The sequence below is a fragment of the Anarrhichthys ocellatus genome, unplaced genomic scaffold, assembly GCF_004355925.1.
Source record: "Anarrhichthys ocellatus isolate YVR2014 unplaced genomic scaffold, GSC_Weel_1.0 scaffold107, whole genome shotgun sequence".
NCBI classification, from domain to species: domain Eukaryota; kingdom Metazoa; phylum Chordata; class Actinopteri; order Perciformes; family Anarhichadidae; genus Anarrhichthys; species Anarrhichthys ocellatus.
In genome coordinates this window covers 777,710-801,963 of record NW_022280137.1, presented here as the reverse complement: position 1 = coordinate 801,963, position 24,254 = coordinate 777,710, and the positions used below count along the sequence as shown (strand labels likewise).

The following is a 24,254-nucleotide window of genomic DNA, read 5'->3' as shown; positions in this document are numbered from 1 at the left end:
TTGTGCAGTAACATCTGCATTTATTAATTCTACTACTGCCGACATGCGGAGGAAGCAGCTGTTATTAGAGCTACAATGATGCTGAGACATTGTGAGGATAGAGATCGTTTCAGCGCATTAGTGTGGATGTAGCCTGAGAGTTTGCTTTCTGACCATCTTGCAGCGATTGAGTGGAATGAATGGCTCCCAAAGAAACACTGTGATGGTGCGTTTGGCATGTTGGTTCATGATATTTTAAGAAAGTACAAGGAGTCATATTTAGTCACTGTACCTCGTGTGAAAGAGCTGAGATGGCAAGAATGTGTCTTTTTATCTGAGATTTTCGAGACAAACTCCAAAGAATCAGTGTAGTTGAAGTTTTTGTACTGTCATTAAATGTATACTTCATGTATTATTTGATCATGTGTTGAAAGTATTTTTTTTCTGTCTCAAATTAATAAATATGTAATAACAAATGTTCATAGAAAATCATTTGAGAAAATGTTTTGAGACTTGTGAGTCTTGGGCTGCAGGTGGAATCAGGTATTACCGGCCTTTCAATATCATTTGTGAATACTTTGTGAGACAGATAGTCCTCACTTTAGAAGAGGTCCCACAAAATACTTAACTAACGACTAGTAACTACCTAAATGAATCATGAATTTCATTTTTTTTAAACATCTATTAACACACTCCCTCACCATTAGTGCATGCCTAAATAAATGTACAAATGTATATGTATAAATGCATGCATAAATGTACAATTATTAAAGCATTTAGCACTTTATAAATGATCTTATGAACTGTTGACAACTCCTAAATAATTGTTTTTTATTAATATAATACTTCATTTTGAAATGTGGAATCCACCATTTATAAGTATTAAAAAATACAATCATTAAACACATTATAGATTAGCTAATTCATCAAGAATACAACATTTATAGATATGTTTATGAATTGAATAGTTATGTGTATAAATGTAGGAACAATGTTTATTTATGATGAATTAAGTGTTTATTCATACTTTAATGCTTCATATAGCGTGCAGTTATTATAAAGTGTTACCAATTATGGAAAATGCAACATAAGGTTTTGTAAGAATCAAATCAAAAGGCAGCTAGCCTACTTCATATTACAGATTCTACTACATGTTTGTTTTTTTACATAATTTAAGCGTGACGTGAGTCACGTGAGGATGATAATGCCTGAGGGTCAGGTTTCATATGAGCTACATCATTTCAATTTTACCCGAAACATTTAGCCGAATCAATAATTTCCAGTGTTCAAAATGATCATATTCTGGGTTATCAAATAATGATTTCACTATCAGAATATCAATAAATGCAGACGCAAATAATGAATGAATACAACAACATCTGCCAGTAGAAATATATCCGCGCGCCTCTCATCGGGACACAGAACACAGTATACTGTAAATACAGAATGCTTGCTAATCAGGTAACACACAGAGATCACACTGCTGCTCTGCGCATTAATGATAACTGTGTGTCTTAATATTAGCACAGTGATCATGTGTGCAGACACACTCCAACAAGTCTCTCCAGCTGTTAAAGCCGACTGACAGCTGATCCAGCTGTGATCAGAAACAGACGTCGCTTCACGTGACGCTTTAGAGGAAAGGAGGTCTCTTTTCTCTAAAAAAAAAAAAAAAAAAAAAAGAACAGATTTCCTCGTTTCCTCTCTTCTAGCGTGGTTTCTTGCGTAAAAGATGCAAAGTGAGGGAAATGCGGGTGCAACCGAGAGACTTATGGGACGTACCCGTAGGACACAGCTGCCTGTGAAGTGATGCTGAACAACAAACTGACATCATCAGAAGGCGACTCTCTCACCCCGAAGAGCCCAAAACATTCTAGAGGACATAAAAAAACAAGGCGGACAGAGTGAGCGAAACACTCAGCCGTCACATATCGGTGCGCGGATCTGTTCATGCACGTGCACCGCGGCAGCAGCAGCAGCATCAGCAGTCGTCTGCCGCGCGCATCTGTCTGTCCGTGCAGGAGCAGAGACAGACGGGCCTGGCGATGATGATGATGGCGGACTGCGTTGGCTTCCAAGCGCAAATCGCCTCGATTATCGAGATACTGGCAAATTCGGCAGTGGCGGAGATCTGCAAACTGGTGGACGACGGCTACGCAGCGCTGCGCTCCCAGATGGACCAGGAGCGGGAGAAGAGCGAGAGGGAGAACGACGCGCTGCGGAGGAAGCTGCGAGAGATCGACGTGAAGATGCGGAGCTACGAGAGGAAGATGAGGAGACGGAGTCAGCGGGAGGAAGCGCACGCCGTTCATTTTAGGCCATCCGAAGGTAAGGTGGTAATTGATAAAGGTTAAATAAATAAATAAAGGCAGGGGCTGCAGTTGGCCAAGTGCGTTGCATCATCACTGCTACATTACGTCTGAGAGCATCATGACACACCTATGCCCTCATACAGCAATGTGGTGGCTGATGTCTTTAATCTCAATGAGACCACACAGTTGCTCTAACTTCATCCAGCTCTGCTGTCATGACTGATCTCACACACACACACACACACACACACACACACACTGTGCCCTGTGGCTCCTGTACTACTGTGGACCTCAACATCATTCTGGGCCCTTATATTCACATGTTAATGCACCATGTGGCAGGGCTGGCCAAAATGACAGTTCTAGTGCAGTTATGTGCAGAGAGTTTTGGTTTTGTCCAAATGTGTATTTATTCAAATGACCCTCCCTGGGCTCCCAGCAAACCCTCATTGCTTCCATCCATCCATTTTCCTCCGCTTATCCGAGGTCGGGTCGCGGTGGCAGCAGGCCAAGCAGGATGACCCAGACTTCCCTCTCCCCGGCAACATGTTCCAGCTCATTCTGGGGGATCCCGAGGCGTTCCCAGGCTCGTTGCTTCCACTCTGTTCAATGTGTAGTGTTTTTCTCTGCTGAAATACCCAGCCTTCGTTTGCCTGTTCTCCCTGCTGCCGTCTGGAAAGAGATACAGAAGTATCAGCTGCCGAACCACCAGACTTCAGAATAGCTTCTTTCCTCAGTGCAACTCCATTACTCATCCTCCACCCTCCATATGTGATATAGTTGTTGTTTTTTCTTTTTTTTCTTTCCTATGTAGCAAATTGGGATTACAATCTAAATTTTGTTGTGCAACCTTGTCGTACAATGACAAGTAAAAACCTTGTAACCTTGAATGAGTCACAAAATTAGGCAATAAAGCATGACCCTCCTGAAAGCCTATGTTCTCTCTATTATAGTAGAAGTCACATGCCCACATGTACAGGATGTGTCACTACAATCTTCCATGCTTTTCATACTGATTGCAAAGAGAAACCTAAATTATTCAAGTCATAATTATTATGACATGAAGGACCTTAATAAAACTGAAGCTAATATGAGGCTTTTAGAGTTAGACTACCGAAGTGGCCAAATCCTGCTTTAGGGAAGTTAACTGTTTTGGTTCAGTCTCATGGCTCTCATCAGCCTTATTTGTTAGCAGCAGCAGGTAGCGGTTTTCTGTGACAGTGCTCCGATACACTACCTGCTCAGCAACAAACAGCAGACAGGCACAGTTAGAGACTAACTACTAATAGTAGTATAAATAATAGTAATAATAGTAATATACATTGCCGTGCATATATAGCATATCCATCAGAAGTATGTGAAGTTGTGCCAGAAATCCCTTTTCTGTTCCTACATAAATAAACAAATACTTCCATCAATAGATTCTTTGCAATCATCATCAGCTTTAGGACACTCTCTGCTCCTATCAGCTGATGGTTGGATGAATGCTAGTACGAAATACTATATCATACTATCATACGTCGTGCTAGTACTTGTCACTACATTTTCTCTCTGTCTTTGACTGCAAATCAGATGATACTTTTACATAATCGCACAACACGAGAGTCTGAAGTTGTAGGAGCTCATTCAGAAGCTAAGACTTTTCTTGTAAGAGATAGGTTGTACAATGGTAAATGATGACACAGCTAACATGGCTCAAGCTCAAAAGGCAGGAAAAGCTGTGGACAATACTAGCTCAGTGTTCTGTGCTATTTTTTCAGGAGCTGACAACCATCAGCCTGTGGTGCCGCCTCTTCCTGCCACTTCTATAGACAAAACCTTCCATCACATTTCAAAGGTAAATCAGCAGAATGATTTTCAAATAAGGTCTATTGAGTCCTGAGAGCACTATTTCAAGGTTATACTGCACTGTATGTAAGGCATCCACTCTCCCCTCTGAGAACATAAAGCTGAAGGCAGAAGAGATGACACTTATTGGTGACCTGGAAACTTCAAATTTGTGTAGTGTAGTGTTCACTCAAGTAGACCAAACCGCTAAAACCACATCAACACACTCAACACCAGTGTTTTTATAGAAGTGAAATCATGAAATTTCATCATGCTTCCCTCACTATTCTGCATGGCACAATGTGTAGTGGAGGATTTGTAACTTGACATGGTCCGCTATGACATCATGGATTTAAGTGTAGCCTACATGTAGGAACATGGTCCTAGGTCTGAGTTTTAGGTTCAACTTGAACTGTGCGATGAAAATAAATGTCTATGTCATGTTCCAGCTACTTTTCACTGTGTCACAGCAGGAGGAGACCACGTTGTTGCCATTGGTGAAGCAGGAGAAAGTGGAGAGCGACGACTGCAACCTGGACCTCAAGGTGGAGGTCAACATTAGGGCAGAGTGTGACCTGTCTACTGGTGAGTGTGGCTCTGTGAAGGATTACATCTGTGTTTCATTGATTATTCTTATGGTTTCAAGGTTTTAATACAAACAAAGAATATGAAGATATAATAGAGTAAAAGCCTCGTCTGGACTGTAGTCGACCAGTCAGTTTTTCTCCATTAGTAGATCTTAGTCACGGCATATATTATTGTGATGAAACACTCTAAACTCAAGGTCCACCTAGTTGCTTTTTCTGGCCCTGATCAGGTGAACCTTGAGTTTAGAATATTTGATCACAGTTATGTCTCACAGATGGACTTCAATGCTCAAGAAAGCACTTTGTCACTTATAATATTATTAAATGCGCCGTTGCATTGCAAAAGTTGCTGAAACGGAGCCTGACCTGCTCTATGAAGTGTCCATCCTTTTTTTAACATGGTTAAAAAAAATGAAAAAATTCAAGTAAGCTTAATATTTAAAAAAGTTAAGAGGTAAAAACAAGAAAAGTCGCATCACAAATGTTCTTAAAAGTTAAACATTAAACCTATATGTATTTGGGTGGAATAAAACTTTAAAACTATAAGTCATTACACAGAAAGCAGAGTAGTTTTTGAGCGCAATTAACTTTTGAAACTGTAAGTCATTGAAAAAAAGGATTTGGATGGAAAACAAAACTCATCCTCAACTTCCTGTTAGGATAGAGTTAGTCTATGGGTCTTTTATTTAGGCCTTTTTTTATGCAGCAGTTACTCTCAGAATGTCCGGTTATTTCATAAGTGGGTATGACAGAAAGAGGCCCTTTAGCTTGCTGACTTCTTTTACCCCTTGGGCACAGATAGGAGCCCTGTTTTCTGAGAGCAGAGAGTCCTGAGTGGAGTATAAGGTTTAAGGAGATCAGGCAGGTAGGAAGGGGCTTAAATTAAAGTCTAACCCGACATAGATAGGTGATGAACAGAAGCTAAGACTGGTGCAATAGGCCCTTTTTACAGCAGCCATTTTGACATGTAATTGCAGTAACTGTGATTTTTTTTTTCCACATAGCCTCTAGTGTGTTATAGGGCTTTTATTTATTTCAAATTTTGAATTGGTGCCAGTGATGGAGAGTCAATACTTTATTTTGGTCATGTTTAATAATAATAATTTACCATGTAACACGGTATCATGTGAATATGTGACAGATGTGTGCACCAGATTCAAAGTTATTATTATATCACATCTCTATACAAACACAGACGAACACCAAGTATCTGTACATATGATTGCTTATAACATCATATCACATATATCATATCATATCTGGTGTACACTGATAATGTAGACTTTGACTCTGTTACTATTTGTCACTGCTGTCACTCTACTATGGGTGTCCCCAAATAAGAATTTTCATAGTTGAATCTGATCTGCTCAAGCACTTTGAATTGCCTTGTTGTTGAAATGTGACTAGAAAGGTGTTTTACAAATGCAAGTCCATTTACCATTTGCCAGTGGTCCACTGTATCAAAGGCAGCCCTCAAGTCTTAACAGGACCGAAATGGAGCTTCCACCTTTGTCTGCAGCAAACAGGAAGTCATTTGTCACTTTAACTAAGGCTGTCACCATACTATGTAGAGAGGAAATAACTGTCCTTATCCCTAGATATTAACGATATTTTAGAAATATGTCAGTGTTTACGAGAGTGAGCAGTTTAAGACAGGTTGTATAGTTGCCTGTTTTAAAAGAAGAGGGAAAAATACCAGTGGTCGAGCAGCAAATCATAATTGATGAAATGCAGGGACTGACAGTGTGCAGAACATCTTTTAAAAGTTTAGAGTGAATAATATTGAGCTGGGAAGATGATTCAATCTGAGAGTTTCTAGAAGTGAGAGGGAAATTGGCTGAAATTGGGTCAGCACTGCATAGTTTGGGGGGGGGGGACAAATAGGACATGCATGTCTGAAACAATCAGAGTCCTAATATCCTCCAACTTTTTAACAAAGTAATTCAGAAATCCCTCCGCTCATTCACGACTCGGTTCAGGGTTAGAAGTGGAGGAACCGTTCACAACAGAATCAATAACTTTCAATAAAACCTTCTGGAAATCAAATTGGATAAATAGGCTGATCTTGCCTCTTAACCTGTTGTCTAATAGTTGATGATGTGACTTCTAAGGATATTAAGGGAGAGTAATAACCTCTTAGCCTTTAATAAACATCCATTGTCTCATTGAGTCATGGATAAGCATTAGGATTTTTCTTCCTGATTTGGAGAGGAGCATGGCCAAGGATTGGGAGCCAGCTGTTGTTGAAAGAGTTAGCCAAGGCATCAGGGGACTGTTCCTACATAAAAGAGCTCGAGGTTCGGGTATTGGGGAAAGCTTCACAGATTTTACTGGCAGAATTGGCATTAAAATAGCTGCAGTGAACACAACTTTATTTATTCATTTACAGTATGTTTCATTCTACAGGGACATATACAGCATATTTCAGACAAATTGAGAACAGCTATCCGATTCATCTATCAGAGGGCGATGGAGACACACATTCTGCCTTCTCCAGTCACCTCACCCGGCACATGTGCAATGTGTAAATTAGGCAAAGTCTGTAAATAAAGCTAATGACCCTCATTATGAGTCATCATCATTATACAGGCCAAGCCCACCATAGCAAACCTTAAATAAATTGTGTTCACCTTGGTTGTAACGCTGCATGATGGGTGCACTGTCACCGCTAGAGGACTACGTGAAAGGACAAATTAGGAGGGAACAAGTGTTCAGGGATGAACTCACCCACAAGCACTTTGATTTCTGTGTCGAAAAATATCCTTTTCTTGGTCACCCTCTCCGTAGTTGCCGTGAGTCACCGTAAAGAACGTAATTTCTATGCATGAACATTCATGAGGTGCTTTGCATTGACCATTTATGGTTGAATGTGGACGTGTAGAGGGCGGGATGTGACGCTTATCCACATTTCCAAGTTGATTTGGGATTCACAAAAGGAAATTGCGCACTAGTAGATGTGCCCAAAGTTTAATATATCAGAATATTTTTTGGCATATGTGCATTTCCTCATTTGTACAGAGAGGAGCTCAGAAAATGTGTGAATAGCACTATTAAGCTCAGGGTGTCATTATAAAAGTATACAGAGGAAAGAAACTGAACCAGTAATAAAAAAAACTTAAGAGAGCCAAAAGAAAATGAAGACCACTTCAATCTATTTTATAGGCGATGATTCTAGTGGCAAAAGTTAACAGTGGAAGCTTTAATTAAGGGGACAGTATCACTAGTGAGCCAAATCTCAGTAGCCATAAAGAAATGTCCTGAGGATAAGAAGATATATAATTGAGGTTGATCCCCTGTCTGAACAAGGCCTTTCCGTGTGGAGCTTTGCATGTTCTCCCCGTGTTTGTGTGGTTTCCCTCCACAGTTTTAGTTGCAATGTAAGGGAAGAACCGTTTAGGACATGTGTACTGGAGCATAATGACGGTCACACAGCTGAGTTAATTAGTGTTGTGAAAAAACTCTAGCAGACAACATGCGAGAACCCAGTCGGTTTGGATGTGAACGGCCCCTTTTAAAACGCATAGCGCTCTCCACGGACGGATTAAAGTTGTCATTAAAATGAATGGGTGCGCCCCGCAGTGGAGCTGGATGAGTCTGGTGAAACTCCCTCCTCTGTGGCCCAGAGTGGGAATGGAGCCGCAGATGAACATGAAAGACTGAGAATTGTGGGAACAGACGGGGGATATTGACCATTAACTCTGAGACCGTAGTGGACGGTAAGGAAAACGTGTTAGCCGACTTGAGTTTTGTATCTCTGACAATGAAGTCACAGACTATCAGCATCTCAGGGCCCTGATCAGACACAGAGGGTTCAAGCAGCCTGGGACGGCTTTTTGTAATTGTTTTCAAAGAGAGTGAAGCATTTTTGTGTGATATATATACAAACAAACAAACATCAAATAAATATCAATCTTTGAATTTCTCTTCTTTTTTCTTCTTTAACTCCACTCAGCCTGTTCCCCAGTGTCTGTCTGTCCATCTTCAGCCATGGAGCCCAGCGAGGAACCCAGTGATATTGATCCTGACACCAGTGTCCACCACCACTGCACCACCCAGCCCTCCTCATCGCCTACTGATTCCACCATAGACCTGACCTGCAGGCCTCGAGCGAAAAGTAAAGCCACCACGCCTCTGTGCAACAGTTTGACAGCCAGTAGTGGGGGGGTCACGGCCCACGGGGGCGTGTGCAGTGACCTTGAAGGCGATCTAACAGATGTTGCTCTGAAGCCAGAGATCCAGACAGATGATGCTACGCAAGATGGACTTCATCCCTCTCAGCTGTCAGACCCTGTAGCCTCGGATGACCCGAGCCCCGACCGCCTCAACAGTCTGGGCCTGGACCTGGCCTGGATGCAGGAGAGGGTAAGCCATCTTGGTGCAGCATATGCAGTAGCACAGCTGGGTTTGGGGAACACAGAAAATGGCCACCCCTCTGCCTCCTTCCCGTCTCAGGGAGGAGACAGTCTGGATGGCCCTCCAACCATGCTCTTCACAGGCGGCACCCATGAAATGGCTGCTTTCGCCGCGTCCTTCGACATGGCCGCTGCTGCATCTGCCACCGCTGCTGCCGCTGTGGTGGCTGCACCGGCCACGCTGCCTCCGCCACCTCTTCCCCCTGCAGCTCCTTCTGCCACTACGACCAGCCAGAGACGGCTCTACAGGAGCGGCCCTGCCGCTGCTGCTGCTGCTGCCAAAGAGCCCGCGGCGTGTGCCGTGTGCGGGTGCATCTTCCCCAGCGCAGCTGCCCTGGAGCTGCACCAACGAGTGCACACAGGGGAGAGGCCCTACACCTGCCCCCACTGTGGTAAGGGCTTTGCCCAGCCCAACAACCTACGGGTCCACCTCCTCATCCACACCGGGGAGAGGCGCTATCGGTGTACGCTGTGCGGGAAGAGCTTCATCTCGTCCAGCCACCTGAAGAGGCACCGCACAGTCCACACGCAGGAGAAGCCCTACAGCTGCTCCCGATGCGGACAGTCCTTCAGCCAAATGTGTAGCGTTCGCAGACACCGGCAGCAGTCCCAGTGTGGCCTGTAGACGGAGCGCCGGGCGGGGTGGATGGCATCTGGAACTGATCCTCATACAGTTTGGCCTCTGAAGGGTGAGTGGTTCTAAAAAAAGGAGTAGCAGAATCGTATGTGAGCCAGAACAAAGAAGCAAGACTGTATCCTGTGATATCATTGCAAGTGCATTTAACATGTGTCCTCGATCATAGCAGTAATATGTGTATTCTGTTTTAAAGGCGGACAAAAGAATTGTCACTAAAGCCTTCTCAGTCGTTACTTACTCCTTGTTTCAACCTGAGAGAGGATCACAGAGTGGACTGTAAAAGAGTGCCTGAGACAGTGTTTATAACACTTAATCCATCAATTTGTCATGTATGGTTTTGTCTGTGTTTACATAGCTAACGCACTTGGGGTCTGTCTCATTTCCCGATTTTGTGCCTCCCCGATTCCTTTCCTTTGCCTCCGTGCTTCGCGCCTTATTCCCGCCCAAGGGAGATACGAGCGGAGGAGGAGAGGAAGAGATGAGAGGAGACGAGGCGACAGGCGTTTAACAAATGAGACATTCCTCGTCTCGAACCGTCATTTTAAAGCAATGACAATTAAATATGCTGCATCAGCTGTCCATTGTTTAGTTACACCACTGTATTTTATGATCCCTGTCAGATGAGCATAACGGTGTTCATGACAACTTATATATTTACGAGTAATTCAGTTCACAGCGTGGCAGAATGTGACACGAATATTCAGATGTCATGCACTTTCTATTTAACACATACATTATAGACTGTATATAAGTTATTGTGTGCAGCACTACAAATGTTTGTACGGAAAGTGCTATACAAATAAAGAGTGACATATATTACATATGACTTATTGATATATATTATAGACACACAAACACAGTCCTGTCTTTCTATATGACAACATGAAATACAGCAAATTAGTGCTGATTGTAAGAGAATGACATAATAATTTGACACTTGCAGCTGTTTGCACCTGTAAACATCATGTCAGGATTATAGCAGTTGAGTTGGATGTATACATTCAGTATAAAAACACAAGTATCAGGTGAATGTCATTAAGAAATGTGGTTTGAATAGAGCCTCATGAGGAGCTACATAGGCTGTGAAGTAAGAAGTAAGAAAGTCTGATCCCGCATCTTAAATAAATACAATTTCTAAATACAAAAAGGAACTGTTACATTTGTAGGGTCCAGCCGTGGTTTGAGCTGTGTGTCACGGCTCTTTGTATTTGTTTACGTGTGCAGAAAAATCTTCAGCAAAGGTGTTTCCGCGCTCATAGCTCCTCCGGCAAGCCTCCTCGCTCCTCGCTCCTCAAGACACAGTTTAGGAATTGGGATGTCCTACAAGATGGAGCGCTGAGAACGACTTCCGGGTCACAAGCCGGAGGAGCGAGGGATCGAGGTGGCACAAAACCGTGAAATGAGAAAGACCCCCGGGCTGATCCAGGAGGGGAGGCTCATGTACTGCATATCTGGGATCATCTTGGTTAATTATGATGGTATACGCAGCCATCATCACCACTGACCACCTAGTGAAACAGCTGACAGCTCTAGAGTTTTCTTCGGCCTATATAATGAGGTGAATTATCAAAGTGATTTAAAATACATTTAAAATTCATCAAATGTCAAGTGAATGTTATGAACACAGATTGAATCTTGCCTTATCCTACTGTGATTTCTTATGCTGGATTCAAATTTCCAAACACTTCCAGCTTTTGTTGCTTTTTTCAGAACTGCTGACACTACACGTTTTCATTTCTCAGACTGCACACTGAGTGTCGATGTCAAAGGATGCTGAGACGTCCTCGGTACAGTTTTAATTGAAGTATTTATGTTTTTTGGCTCAAAGCAGGAGAAACCTGCTAGCGTGGTGAGCTTTGCTCAGTCAAAAGGGGAACAAGCTACACATTCCAACAACTCTAAATCTGTCTTAGTGCATGTTGTTGTATTTCATGTAGTCATACATATGTAGTGATGAAAAGTGGAAAATGTCATTTTAGGAGCCGATAGCTTTTGCTGAGCTAAACCATGTCAGCACAGAGCATTTCTTAGTTTTTAGTTCAGACAACGTTATTGTCTCCAGAGAGACTGCACATGCTACTCACAGGATACTCATGTGGTATTGGGTCCTTTAACAATATATACATGGTAGAATTATATCAATACAAATGTGGGTGGCTGCATCACTTCCAAACGTTTTCACCACTTTTGTATGTTTGTGGCGAAACAGCCCTGATGTATTTAGCTGGTTTGTGTCACAGTCAGAACCCAGAGCACAGCGGTGCCTAGTCGCATCAAACATGTCAGAGAACATCAGTAAGGAAACGTAGCGTGTTGTAGTGCGACTTTTCGCCTGTAGATCAAAATACAGCAGGATGCGCTATTTCATGACAATATAGTGCCACACACAGCAGCAGCACGAGTAAGCTCTTCAAACATCAAAGAACAACAAGGAGGCTTATTATTTAATCATAGTATTTCTGTAAAATATTGGAGTATTTTTTACACTTAGTGGCACAAACGTTTTATTTAACTGTACTCTAACTTGCCTTTGTAATAAATTTGTTATTAATGGTTTGTATACGTCATGTGATTTGCCTTTAAGTGTAATGATCTTTTTTTTTTTTCTAAAAATTACTTTTATATTGGAAAAAAAACCAACATTCCGTTTAAGAAATGATCAGTATAGGTATCTATAACGTTGCATTGCTAACAAAAACAATCGGTATCGTATTGAATTTTAAAAATTTGGTATCGACTGAACCCAAAAAAACTACATGGAACAAACGGCAACAGCGATAACGACAACAACAGACTGCGTCAGCTGTCCTAGCATCCTTGGTCAAGGCAATTCATAAGCACTATCTTCAATGAACCCCAGCGTGAGATGTATTGGTGACTTTTTAGCGTAGAAGACACAACATAAAAATGTACAGTAAAAAGTACAACATTTCCCTCTCAGCAGTAGTGGAGTAGATCTATAAAGTAGCAGAAAATGGAAAAACTGTAAAGTACTTCAATATTACGCTTTTCAATGCCATTCATCCCCAGACACACATATTTTAACCAAAAGTTTCTGTGTGGCTGCCCTACATTAATCAGACGCCAGTGATGCCCGCTAGTTAGTTTCACTCTAACCCCTAAGTAGCATGTATTTACTTTCTACACTGAGACAGACAATGGTGTCGATCAATGCTCAGCTCTGGGAAAGGAGAAGACAAGATGAGGAGACTGGGGAAAAAAGAAAGGGGATGGAGATGATAGGATTAGCATGATGCTGATCCTCACAAACAAAAACATACCTAATCCAGTTCAAAGTGCTATTAACATAGAAATATGATCTTTGGGTCATTCAGTGGAACCTATAGGCTCAATCAAACAGCACAAACACCGAGCATAATCATAGTGTGACCATACTATTATTGTATACAGATATCATTGTAAAACACACATTTTGCTTATGTCGATGTGCTTTTTGAGTCATAATTAAAATCCAAAATGTTGCAAACTCAAACACAAGATAAAATAAAGAAGATGTATATGATTTTTGTTAATTATTTATTTATATACACTGGCAAGGGAGACAAGTCATGGAGAAAGGGAAACAGGGCAACAGAGATGGGTAGTGTGAATTTGCTTTTTACGTGAACACTAATTACTTCTATCAACATTCATTAACAGATGTTCTGTGATCATTCTATCCTCTTCTGTATTTTCAGATTGTAGTGTGGGTCATTTATAGCAACACTTAACCTGATTCTCATGTCTGACTTCTTGGCAGATCATTTATACTAATGCCCACTGATGTGCTTTTAAAACATACATTTTTGCTCCCCAAACTTATTAAAATGTGTATATATATGTATATATATATATATATATATATATATATACATATATATATATACATATATATGGATCAGGGGAATCTGATTTTTTTCAAGGGGTATGCCCCTGAACACCCCCAACATTTTTGGACCTGTATTTGTGAAATACCTCACACAGCCATAGTGCCCAGTAGTTGGCGCTTGACTGGGAGTGAATTTTGGCATGCAGTAGTTCTCAAGCCATGACTCTTATCAGGCATGTCAAGTTTGGGCAGATTAGACCAAGTACAGTCGAGTTGTAACAGCTTGGTGTATAATGGTGAATCGAAATTGGCCTACAGATGTCTTCAGGCCTTGAGTCTCTTCAAAAAAGAGATATTTGAAAAAGATCTGACCATGTGAAATCAAGTTACATCAATTTGAATGAAGCATAATCAAAGTCTTATTTTTAGATTGGATGTGATTAATCTTTGAGGAAGAGGATGTAAAAGTTACACTACCTGTAACTTCCTGTTACCACTGGGTGGGGCTATAACTATGATTCGAAATTATCATGTACATGTCTTCAGGGTGAGAATGTTATGAAACATACACATAGATTACATAATGTACAGCCAAGTTACAACAACTTTCGGTTTCATTTTTGATCTTTTAATAACTTTTAATTGCAAAGGTCTGAAGAAGATATTGACTAAATTTGAAGTCAATTGGGTTAAATATTAAGGAAGAGTTCGAAATGGTAAAAAAAAAAAAAAAACGACATTAAATTAAAAATGGCCGACTTTATATTGGGTTTACAAATAGCTCCAACGGGCTTTTTTGTACGTCCCATCATGTTACATATTCCTACCAAATGCCATACAGATAGGTGAAACCCACAGCGGGGCTACTCAATAGGTGGCGCTTTCGAGCCATTTTGTCCGACCCGAGCAGGACACTCATATCAGATCGCTATTTTCGCTGAGTCTGATTTTTGTGCTAACTTTCACAAGATTTTGAGAAGCCCAAGCACCTTGTTTCTTCTCCGAAAGACATAATAATTATTATTATTATCTACATTTTAAAACCATTAGAAGCACAATAGGCCCTCCACTCCGACTTAATTGGTGATCGGGCCCTAATGATAATAATAATAAATATTTGAATTTCAACAAGTCCTCCACTCCGACTTTGTCGGTGCTCGGGCCCTAATCATTTTTGTGATTTCAATGGGGCCTTTGACCAAAGTCATCAGTGCTCGAATCCCAATAATAATAATCATTAGAAGAACAGTAAGTCCTCCCCTCAGACTTCGTTGGTGCTTGGGACCTAGTAATAATAATATAATAATAAACACTAGAAGAAAAAAGGGTCCTCCGCTCCGACTTCGTTGGTGCTCGGCCCACTATTAACTTAAATGTAAAGCTGCTTCACGTGCAGACAGACCATAGTGCCAACATCTCTGCATCAAAATACATTCGACAACAAAAATAATATATATATATATATATATATATATATATATATATATATATATATATGAGCAAGAGGGTCAAAGTTAAAGGCGCAATGTTATGACGAAGTAGTACGTCCCAATTGTGTGCATACTACAGTACAGTACTGTAAGAGTAGCTACAGGACGTACTGATGTAAAAAGAAGGAACAAAAGTTGGCGATTTGGAAAGCACCGGAAGTGTTTCCGTAGCCGGAAATGACGCCATATGTTTGTCGTCGTTGCTTGCGGACAGAGGAGAAGCTACTTTAGCTTAGCCTTCTCTCGCCAGCTCAACATTTAAACACGTAGAGTTTCCACTATAGCTGTGATGGTTTGACCAAACCTCCGGCATTCCTTAATCCTGCAAGAGGAGTATAACGGTATTTTCAAAACGACGGAGCGGCCAAGCGAGCCACCGAGTGTAGGAAGGATGTCCAGCCGTCTGGCCTTCCAGACCCAGCTGGCCTCCATTATGGAGGTCCTGGCTAACGCAGCAGTGGCGGAGATATGCAAGCTTGTGGACGACGACTATGCGGTGGTGAGTTTACAGATGTCTCAGTGCCAGAGAGAGAACAAAGGCCTGAAGAGGAAGCTGCATTTGCTGGAGCTGAAGATGGCCCGGGGAAACGCCGAGCGGAGGCTTCGGGAGAGTGCCGTGAACGGTACCCGGGCGAGGGTGCAGATCCACGGCAGCGACAGGCTCCGAGAGTCCTCGCTTTCCTCCGGTAAGATAACGATGCAGGACAGTGGATCACTTTAACGTGAAGTATATACCCATATCAGTCTTTGCATTCAAACACACTATTCAATGCTATTTTTCCTTCTGTATTTCCAATAAGTAGCTAAGCCTCTGTGGCTCAGCGATAGAGCGGGCCGTCCTCCAAACCCAAGTTCTCCGTGACTGTGAATAAGTTAAGGGTCCGGGTGGGCAGGTGGCACCTTGCATGGTGGCCTCTGCCATCATTGTATGACTGTGTGTGAATGGGAGAACGATGGTGACATGTGTTGTACAGCGCTTTGAGTGGTCGAAAGACTGGACGGCCTCTGCAAGCCTGCTCACCGTTTACCATAACTGTAGTTGTTGCATAAGGCTCAGCTTTCACGTGAGAGGGAAGAACAACAACAACCACCTAAGTTCAGTGTTCGAAATGAATTCATACAGATCACTATTAGTAAAATGAATTTTGGTTGAAAATGGTCGAAACCATCAAAATGTGGCTCCACCTCACTGTATATCACAGTGACCTCACTCTGGAAGATGACATGAGAAGAGGCAGCAGTCACTAGTTTTAGCTTCAGGCGAGACATATGAGTCTGTGTCATTATGTCCCTATACATATTTATATATCTGTGATATTCAACTAACTGACTTCAAATTTCACCAAAAATTTGGCTCACCAGACACTGCCATGTTTAGAAATGGTCTCAATGGATATTTCATTAAAGGTATGATTATAAGCCCACACTGTCACTAACTGCACTCCATTCATAAACATTGTCAAACTTTTAGGAAGTTAAAATAGATGTCAGAGAGAAGCAGACAGAGGGCTCTACACTGTGTGTTTGAAGCTAAAGCTGCTGATCACAGTGTAGATGTGAAGCACCACATCATCAGGAGATCGAGACAGAAGACGATGGAATAAAGGAACAACACTATATATCCACTGATACGATCATTAAAAGCCATATAAGCATGTGTAGACATTCAGTACCTCCAATAGCTTGCGATGTATAGAAGTGCTGACGCTAGCTAATTGTTTGCTAACATTGTTTGCTGCAGGGTTTTTTGTAGTTCTAAACATGGTTTTTGAAACGTATCTCCTTCTGACCTCTCCGGGTATCAATTATCAGTACAGCATGTGCCCCAGGCACTACGCTTAACCATGAGCACATAGGAAAGGCTTTGAAGGCGGTAAGGGAGGTGCAGTGGTTACCACTGACTGAGCCAGTGCCAAGTAAATTGTCAAATACCTACCATTTGCTGAGTGAAGTTTCTAAAGTATTAAGAACATAGACTTCACTCCTCCTGTCCTCTTGTCCTCCTGTCCTCCTGGCTGCTTAGTCTCAGCCAGCAGGGATGAACACATTAAGCTAAACAGTGAGACCTGAGACAGACAGATTCTGTTTTAGCGTGTTTGTCCGATCATGTGTGCTGTGCTTGTGTGAACATAGTGGCGGTGGATGACAGACTGCGGACGGATCAGATTGAATTCATCTACATGTTAATGCTCGTTGATGTATCGATAGCAGCGGCGCAACGGACCATTGTTGATCCGTACGGATCCCCCTCATGGTTCGGCACGCATGTGAAACACAAATTATTTACACAGTTTAATGTTAACCATCACAGTGTGAGATCAAGTTTTACTGACATATGCAATCAGGACATCAGCATATATATTTTTCTAGTCTCCAATCTCTGATAATGATATGAGTGTGACGAATCAGGGAAGGACACGTCATGACTGCTAAGAACCAATCAAGTAGCGAACGCGGGTATGGGCGTCATCGTTTCTAAATGTATCCGTTTTCGACCGTCCACAATGCAACCCGGTGTTTTCAAACGTATCTGTCCTCGGGAGCGTTTTCAAACTCCTGTTTTCAGTGCTCAGTGTAAATGTAGCAAAACATATGCATTTTCAAATGGAAACGGAGTAGTGTGGACATGGCCCGAATTGTGGGTGTTTTTATATTCCTATTAGTGCTGGGCAACGATTAAAATATTTAATCGCATGGATTGTTATGGCAAAGTTCAATAATGAATTCAAAAGTAGTGTATTGCGCACTTTTATTTTAAAAGTACTGCTATATGAACAAAAGGGCAATAACATCTGATTTACAAACACTTTAAACACATCAGGTGCTTTTTAACAGCAGTATTCCCTTTACACAGTAGCGATCATATTTCTTATATTATATCATTCTTATATCATATGTATATTTTCCCTTTAACTCACGAGATGCAGGTAGCATATTTTATACTTAATGTGAATATAATTCATAATTTGTCGGCATCTTATTCTGAAAACCGGATGTTCGTCTGAAGAAACCAGATGTTGTCTCACGTTAATCTTTCCGCTAACTTTCTCCTTAATCTTTCCGCTAACTTTCTCCTTCGCTCGCTCCCGACCTGTGCCGTTTGAATGCGTTTACCATGAATTTCAGCATATAGGTGCACTACAAGTGTCTGCTGACTTTACCGCAGTGATGTCCAGTAGTCTCCAGGGAGAGAAACAGCTGGTGCACGTTGTAACGCCGTGTATTCCGTGTACTCCCACACACTGCATCAACGTAGTCTGCTGAAGACTTCCTCCACGGACTTTCAAAATAAAAAAATGCATTAACGCGCTATAAAATAATTGTCGGCGTTAATTAATGAATGCGTTAACGCGATAACGCGTTAACTTGCCCAGCACTAATTCCTATACATCCCTAGATTATGTTTTTTTAATACGATAGACCCTGCTGGTTGGCAGCTTGTTAGTGGTTATCATTTCTTAACTGATAGATGGCTGTAGTTCAAAAACGAGAAAAATCATCTTTCTTTCATCACATGCTCTCCCTGCGATGTGTCCGGACACCCCATATATACTCGTAATAACCTCCCCAGTTGTGTTATTGTCTAACACACAGGGACATTCAGATACCTTTGGCAGATGTTTAGGTCCAAGTCATTGAAATGTATTTTTTTAATTAAGGATACTTTTTTTTTACTTTGTAATGATCGCAAAAGTCTGCCTTTGAGTACGACAATTGTGAATGTGAACCTATTTTCCTTCACATTAAAAGTGCTGTATTTATGAATGTTATTAGCTGCCTGTAATCATTAACACAGGGTATGAATAGGGTCTGTTATTGTTATTATTTTAGTTGTCCTGGTTTGTATTAATTGTGACGGGGGGGAAGGTGCGCGCCGACAGGGGAAGTAGTCTGTGTTTAGTGGACTCGGAGAGCACGATTTGCCGGTGACTGCTCAGCAACGGACCAGAAAGGAACTTTCCTGGGATTACACAGCAGGAGTCTGCACAGGGATTCGGCACGAACTACCACCAGCTAAACCGGCGGTGGTGAGGTAGCGTGTGTTCAACGGATTAAGGAGCCACGCCTGTCATTGACTTTGCGTCTGGGATTGATTTTGTCATCGGACTGTTTTGCGTTACGTTAAGAAACTTTGGAACTGATGGGACTCGGGGTTCGAGCTACGATTTGTAAATGTTTGGTTTATTGTGCCGGAGTAGAGCGGGAGCCTCACGGTTGTTTTGTTTTGCTGCATCCCGTATATTGAATGAATTTGATTATATAATATATTGTGTTTGTATTTAACTGGCTGTGTGGTTTCTTTTGTGTCTGATGTGGTCTGTCCTTATAGTGAATCATAGAGAAGACCTTTCAGAGTGTTTTTGTACCTTCAACTGTTACGCAGTCAGACATAGTAAATATAATTAGGTGAATTGTTACAACTAATTCCGTTTATGTAAAAACTATATTGCTTTAAAGTGGAGAAAACACGTGTATATGTGCCAGGTTTTGTTTGTTTGTTAGCGTCCGTTGTCCCTCAACAACAACAACTTGAGATATGGCACAAAATGGAATCCTCATCACAGCATTGTTCCATGAAAAGTTACGATTTTGGTAACATTTCATCATGAAGTTCTTCATAGTACTGACCAGAATAAGACCTTTCTTCATTCTTCAATTCTAAACAAAAAAATTTAAAAAAGCTATTTGCAAAAAACAAAATTGGTCAGTTTTTTTATTCCGACCACAAAAACAGAAAAACGTCTCTGTTCTCCATATAAACAGATTATATCTCAGTACCCTGACCTGGATAAACACTCCATAGCAACTATTTGGACACTTATTTAAAGACAACTGTGTTATGTGGAATACACATTCAGTTTTGTATTTTCCCATTTCTGCTTCCACTGCAGTAACACTGGCAATACTGACCATTGAAATGTACACTCAGTGTTTCCATAATAGACATTTTTCTTGTTTTTGTGCAGTTGGTGCCTTTGAGCAACGGATGGCTGTGGCCCTGTGGTCCAGTAGAGCTGCTGCAGCGGTCGCAAGCGGCGAGCCGATCCATTCTGACAGCATGCAAAGTAAGGTAAGCCCTCAGCGATGTAGTCAAGGTGGCCGTGACTTGTGTAGAAAATCAAGCACACAGGGATGGGACGGGTTGGCTGCCGAGCAATCCCACATGGAGCCTAACCCTGGAAGTTGTCTGTAAACAACAGAGGGTTGTGTTTGTGCCGAACTAATCTACTGTAGCTACATGAATCTAAAAAGAAGCCTGCTCTTTGCTGACCGAGTGACAAACGTGCCTTGTTGTGCAGTCTCCAGATGTGGAGCTGGTGGAGCCAGAGGCAGTGTTGGTGAAGGAGGAGAAGGTGGAGGCTAACATGTCACGAGTTGAAGAAACGGTGGAAGACGTGGCGATTATAGGAGATGATGGTGAGTACTCGCCCACTGTCTGTAGCATGGAAAACAGCCGAGCACTGGAAATTGACATTGAATACTCAGTCAGATTCCTTTTACTACTTCTTTCCTCGTTTTAAAGGAGCACTCCACTGATTTTACACATGGAATACAACATCTGAATAATGTCTTCTGTAGCCTTAGAGGAGTTAATCAAGTCTGAGAAAATATACGTTTTTTGTTAGACATACTTTTTGATGGTAAAATGTGTGAAACCTCTCATGCATAAATTGGTGCTTTTGCTAGAAATTAAAAACTGTGGCCATGTTGCATAATTTAAAAGAGTTTTTAACCATTCTATTCTTTTCTTTTTTTTGCCCCACACCATCTCTCTGAAGGAATGGTGGAGTGTGTCTCTCGTGGACCTGCAGGACAGAGACCCAGCCTTGAACTGCAGGACACCCAGTCCACTTCCAGTCAGTCCCAGATCCAGAGCAACAGGACGAGGCATACCGGCAGCAGCAGAGGAGTGGAGGTCAGTGACTCCTCTCCTCTCCTTAAATGTGAACGCATTGCCTTTGTTGAGGGCAGAGACTCACTGCAGGAAATAATAAACCCCCACCAGTATATTGATGGCGGCAGCAATGATTCACAGTTTGACGTGTTGTGTGACGACAATAAAAGCGCTGACGCGTTGGTTGGGGAGTTTTTTGACAAGCACTCTGTGGTTGAAGTGGAAGGAATGAGGTCATCTTGTTCATACTCGATGGCGGCGACAGATTTCCCATCAACCTCTTCCGGTGTTAACGGCCGCTATCGTTACGGTCCCGCTTTCCCCCCGTCCCAGCCCGTCGCCGACAGCAGCAAAGTGCTCCGTCGACCGGGCTCCAACGAAAGACTGTTTGTTTGCAGCTACTGCGGCAAGGCTTTTAACCGCCCCAAGAAGGTGGAGATTCACCAACGCGTCCACACGGGGGAGAAGCCTTTCAGCTGCTCCACATGTGGGAAGATGTTCTCCGAGGCCGGGAACCTGAGGAAACATGAGAGAGTTCACACCGGAGAGAAACCATATAGCTGTGGTATTTGTGGCAAGGGATTCGCCTGGATAAGAAACCTGAAAACACACCAGCAAAAGAGCCACCCGTAACATTCTACTGAAGAGGAGACCTGGGACTAGAGCTGAACTGTCCTCTTACTGGAAATCTGCTGTAGGATGTAATAATCCAGCAAAGACTCTATGATGGCAGTAAGAAAAATACACTCTGCTCAACAGAATGAAAATAATTTGTAAAAATAACCGTAACCTTTTTTTAAATGTGACTTTGTTTTTAAAGAGATAAATAAGAATAAGATGTATTATTATTTCCTCAACCAAACCATGCTCAAGTGAAGCAGCTTTTGGACAAACAAATTGAGTTCTGATACTTTATTTACTTTTTGAAAATCTCTCTCTTCACAATGTCTTGGTCTTTTGAAGTTTTCAGACTGAAAAGTGGAGACATATTTTTAGTAGCGTATAGAATGTGTAGTATCGTCCATCCAGGATGATACTGCACTCGCATTTACATTTTCTGCTGGAGTGGATACTCGTTGTCCTGGGCCTCATTTCCCAAAAACCTTTTAAAGAAGGAGTCTGTATTAGTATGAAAGAATCTCATGTGCAGACTCAAGCCCACAATGTGTTAGTGTATGTCGAAGTACTTTCTGATTGATGTAAAAAAAAAAAACTAAACAAAACTCACAAATATATATAGTTTACTTTTTAAAAAGGTTCAGTAATTGCTTGCAGCTGGTCACTGTAGTTTTTGTTAGAATTCATTAAAAAAACTCTTGGGGAATTAAATTGTTTCACTCGTTATTTTTATTAGACACACAGAGGTTGCAGAGTGAATTACATTTTATTTGTGTATCACAAATCACACATTGGCGACAAAGAGCATTGCAGTCCAGACATAACCAGGTTACATGGAAACCTCGAGGAAAGAAAGAACAAAGACTCTGAGGAAGAACCAAAGTAGTAATGTGCATGAATATATACAGATGGAGAGGAAAAGGAGGAGTGAGAGGAGCTCAGTGTGTGCTATGATGTCCCCCAGCAGTCTAGGCCTATAGCAGCTTATCTAGGGGCTGGAATAAGGCAAACCTGAGCCGGCCCTAACTACAAGCGTTATCAGAGAGAAAAGTGTTGAGTGTGTCAGCACAGTGTGTGTGTTCACGGTGCAACAATGTGCTCATTGTGTGTAACAATTGCCATTAAACTATGGTGTGGTATGCATCTGAACCACCAGGCCTCCACAGCACACTCTTTTAGCCGTTATATTAAAATGGTTACTGCCAGATTTTTAAACACACAGGCTGAGCCAGTGCTGTTTAGGCACGCGTCTCTTAAGCTCGGCTGCCCTTCAAACTTAACCACAAATCAGTTTGTGGCTCAAAATTTGCCGTCTCCTAAAGAAGGCGGCGCAGTTTAAAGATTACAAATTGAACAAGCGTCGCTGGCTAGTAGGTGAGAGGTGCACTGACTGGTGGAATGTAGTGGAACCATTGGTTCCACTTCCATTATGTGTTGGGAAATTTTAAAATGGGGTTTCTCAAGTGATCTGTGTGTTACACATTGTGTTGTTTTCATTGGTTATATAGTTGGAATAAATAATTACACGTGTCAGAATTCAGCCAATATTCAGTCACTTACTATGTCTGGAAATGGTATCAATGTACTCCAAGTAAATGTTTGAGAGCATTGTTACTCTGTGTATATTCTCAGACATTTCACACGCAACATTTCATTTAAAGAATTAAATATGCTTGTTACCACTGAAAAGTCTTGTTAAAAAAACTATTTTTTTAAAGAATGAAGTTGTCATGACTTTGAATATCAGAATGTAATCTGATTTGTATTGCTGCTATTTAAAGAAATATATACGTCTGTCTTATTTCAGCAAGATAGAAATAAGAAAGAAATAGACGTATAGCTAAAAACAAAGCTAACAAAGATAGTTGGAAACAAACAGAACTATTATACACAAGTAGGTGAAAGCAGCGGTGTATATATTTGTATATAAACCAACAACACTTTGTGTTTATACAGGTCAGGTGTTTCTGTAAATTGTAAACAATACAAAAACAAGGGAATATATTTTGGCATGCATTGGGTGGTTATGCACATTATATGTATAATTATGTCTCTATAAACATGCTAGTTTTATATTTGACAATGTTGGATGCTATGTACATCTTAAAGCACAGTGTATGTTAAACTATATTTAGAAACTGTAGGTCTGTGGATGCATTAGTGGAAAAGTAGTTTTACCCTCTGAACCCTCTGGGATTGAAAAGCATGTTTTCTTTAAACAATCGAGTTTCAAAAAAACTACACCGTTTGTCATACTCAACCATCATCGTCCCTGAACACATGTGACACTTCCGTCAGAAAAACAAAAAGCCCAAAACGAAGCTTAAATTAATCTAAAACATGACTCATTTAAAATCTCGCCACAATTAAACCTTTTGCTCTAACCGGATCCTGTAAAAAAACATGAAATTCTCCGCTACTCGTCACAACTGGGAAGCCATGACTGACTTGTCAGAGACCAACAGTCACATGACAAAAAGTCTGTGAAACTTCGACTGCACGGCAGGCTGCATGTGGAGTCTCCATGTTTTTTGTTTTTTTCAACAATGGGTAACTCTTGTGGTCACTTGGAAACATCCACGTTCCAGTGTTTTTCCAATTTTTGTAAAATATATTATCACAGAAATTGAACTTGCGTTCTTTTTTTTTTTTATGATTTATGGCATG

General features: G+C 41.4%; 1 protein-coding gene across 1 annotated transcript; it reads left to right on the top strand.

The window, feature by feature from the left end:
* The first annotated feature begins 894 nt into the window (after positions 1-894).
* On the top strand, positions 895-24,246 carry LOC116399278 (uncharacterized). Its single transcript, XM_031876311.1, has 9 exons — positions 895-2,307; positions 4,052-4,128; positions 4,568-4,703; positions 8,658-9,738; positions 11,014-11,135; positions 15,403-15,759; positions 20,041-20,144; positions 20,374-20,491; positions 20,854-24,246. Exons 1-9 carry the CDS (start codon positions 2,025-2,027, stop codon positions 21,600-21,602), a joined length of 3,027 nt encoding a protein of 1,008 aa, XP_031732171.1. The 5' UTR covers positions 895-2,024; the 3' UTR covers positions 21,603-24,246.
* The last annotated feature ends 8 nt before the right edge of the window (positions 24,247-24,254 follow it).

What these genes read in the sequence shown, in the direction of transcription:
- LOC116399278 (XM_031876311.1), top strand. Translation starts at nt 2,025, where the DNA reads ATGATGATGATGGCGGACTGCGTTGGCTTCCAAGCGCAAATCGCCTCG. An exon ending in TCATTTTAGGCCATCCGAAG is followed by an intron (nt 2,308 to 4,051) that starts GTAAGGTGGTAA and finishes CTATTTTTTCAG; the next exon opens with GAGCTGACAACCATCAGCCT. An exon ending in CTGACAGCATGCAAAGTAAG is followed by an intron (nt 20,145 to 20,373) that starts GTAAGCCCTCAG and finishes CTTGTTGTGCAG; the next exon opens with TCTCCAGATGTGGAGCTGGT.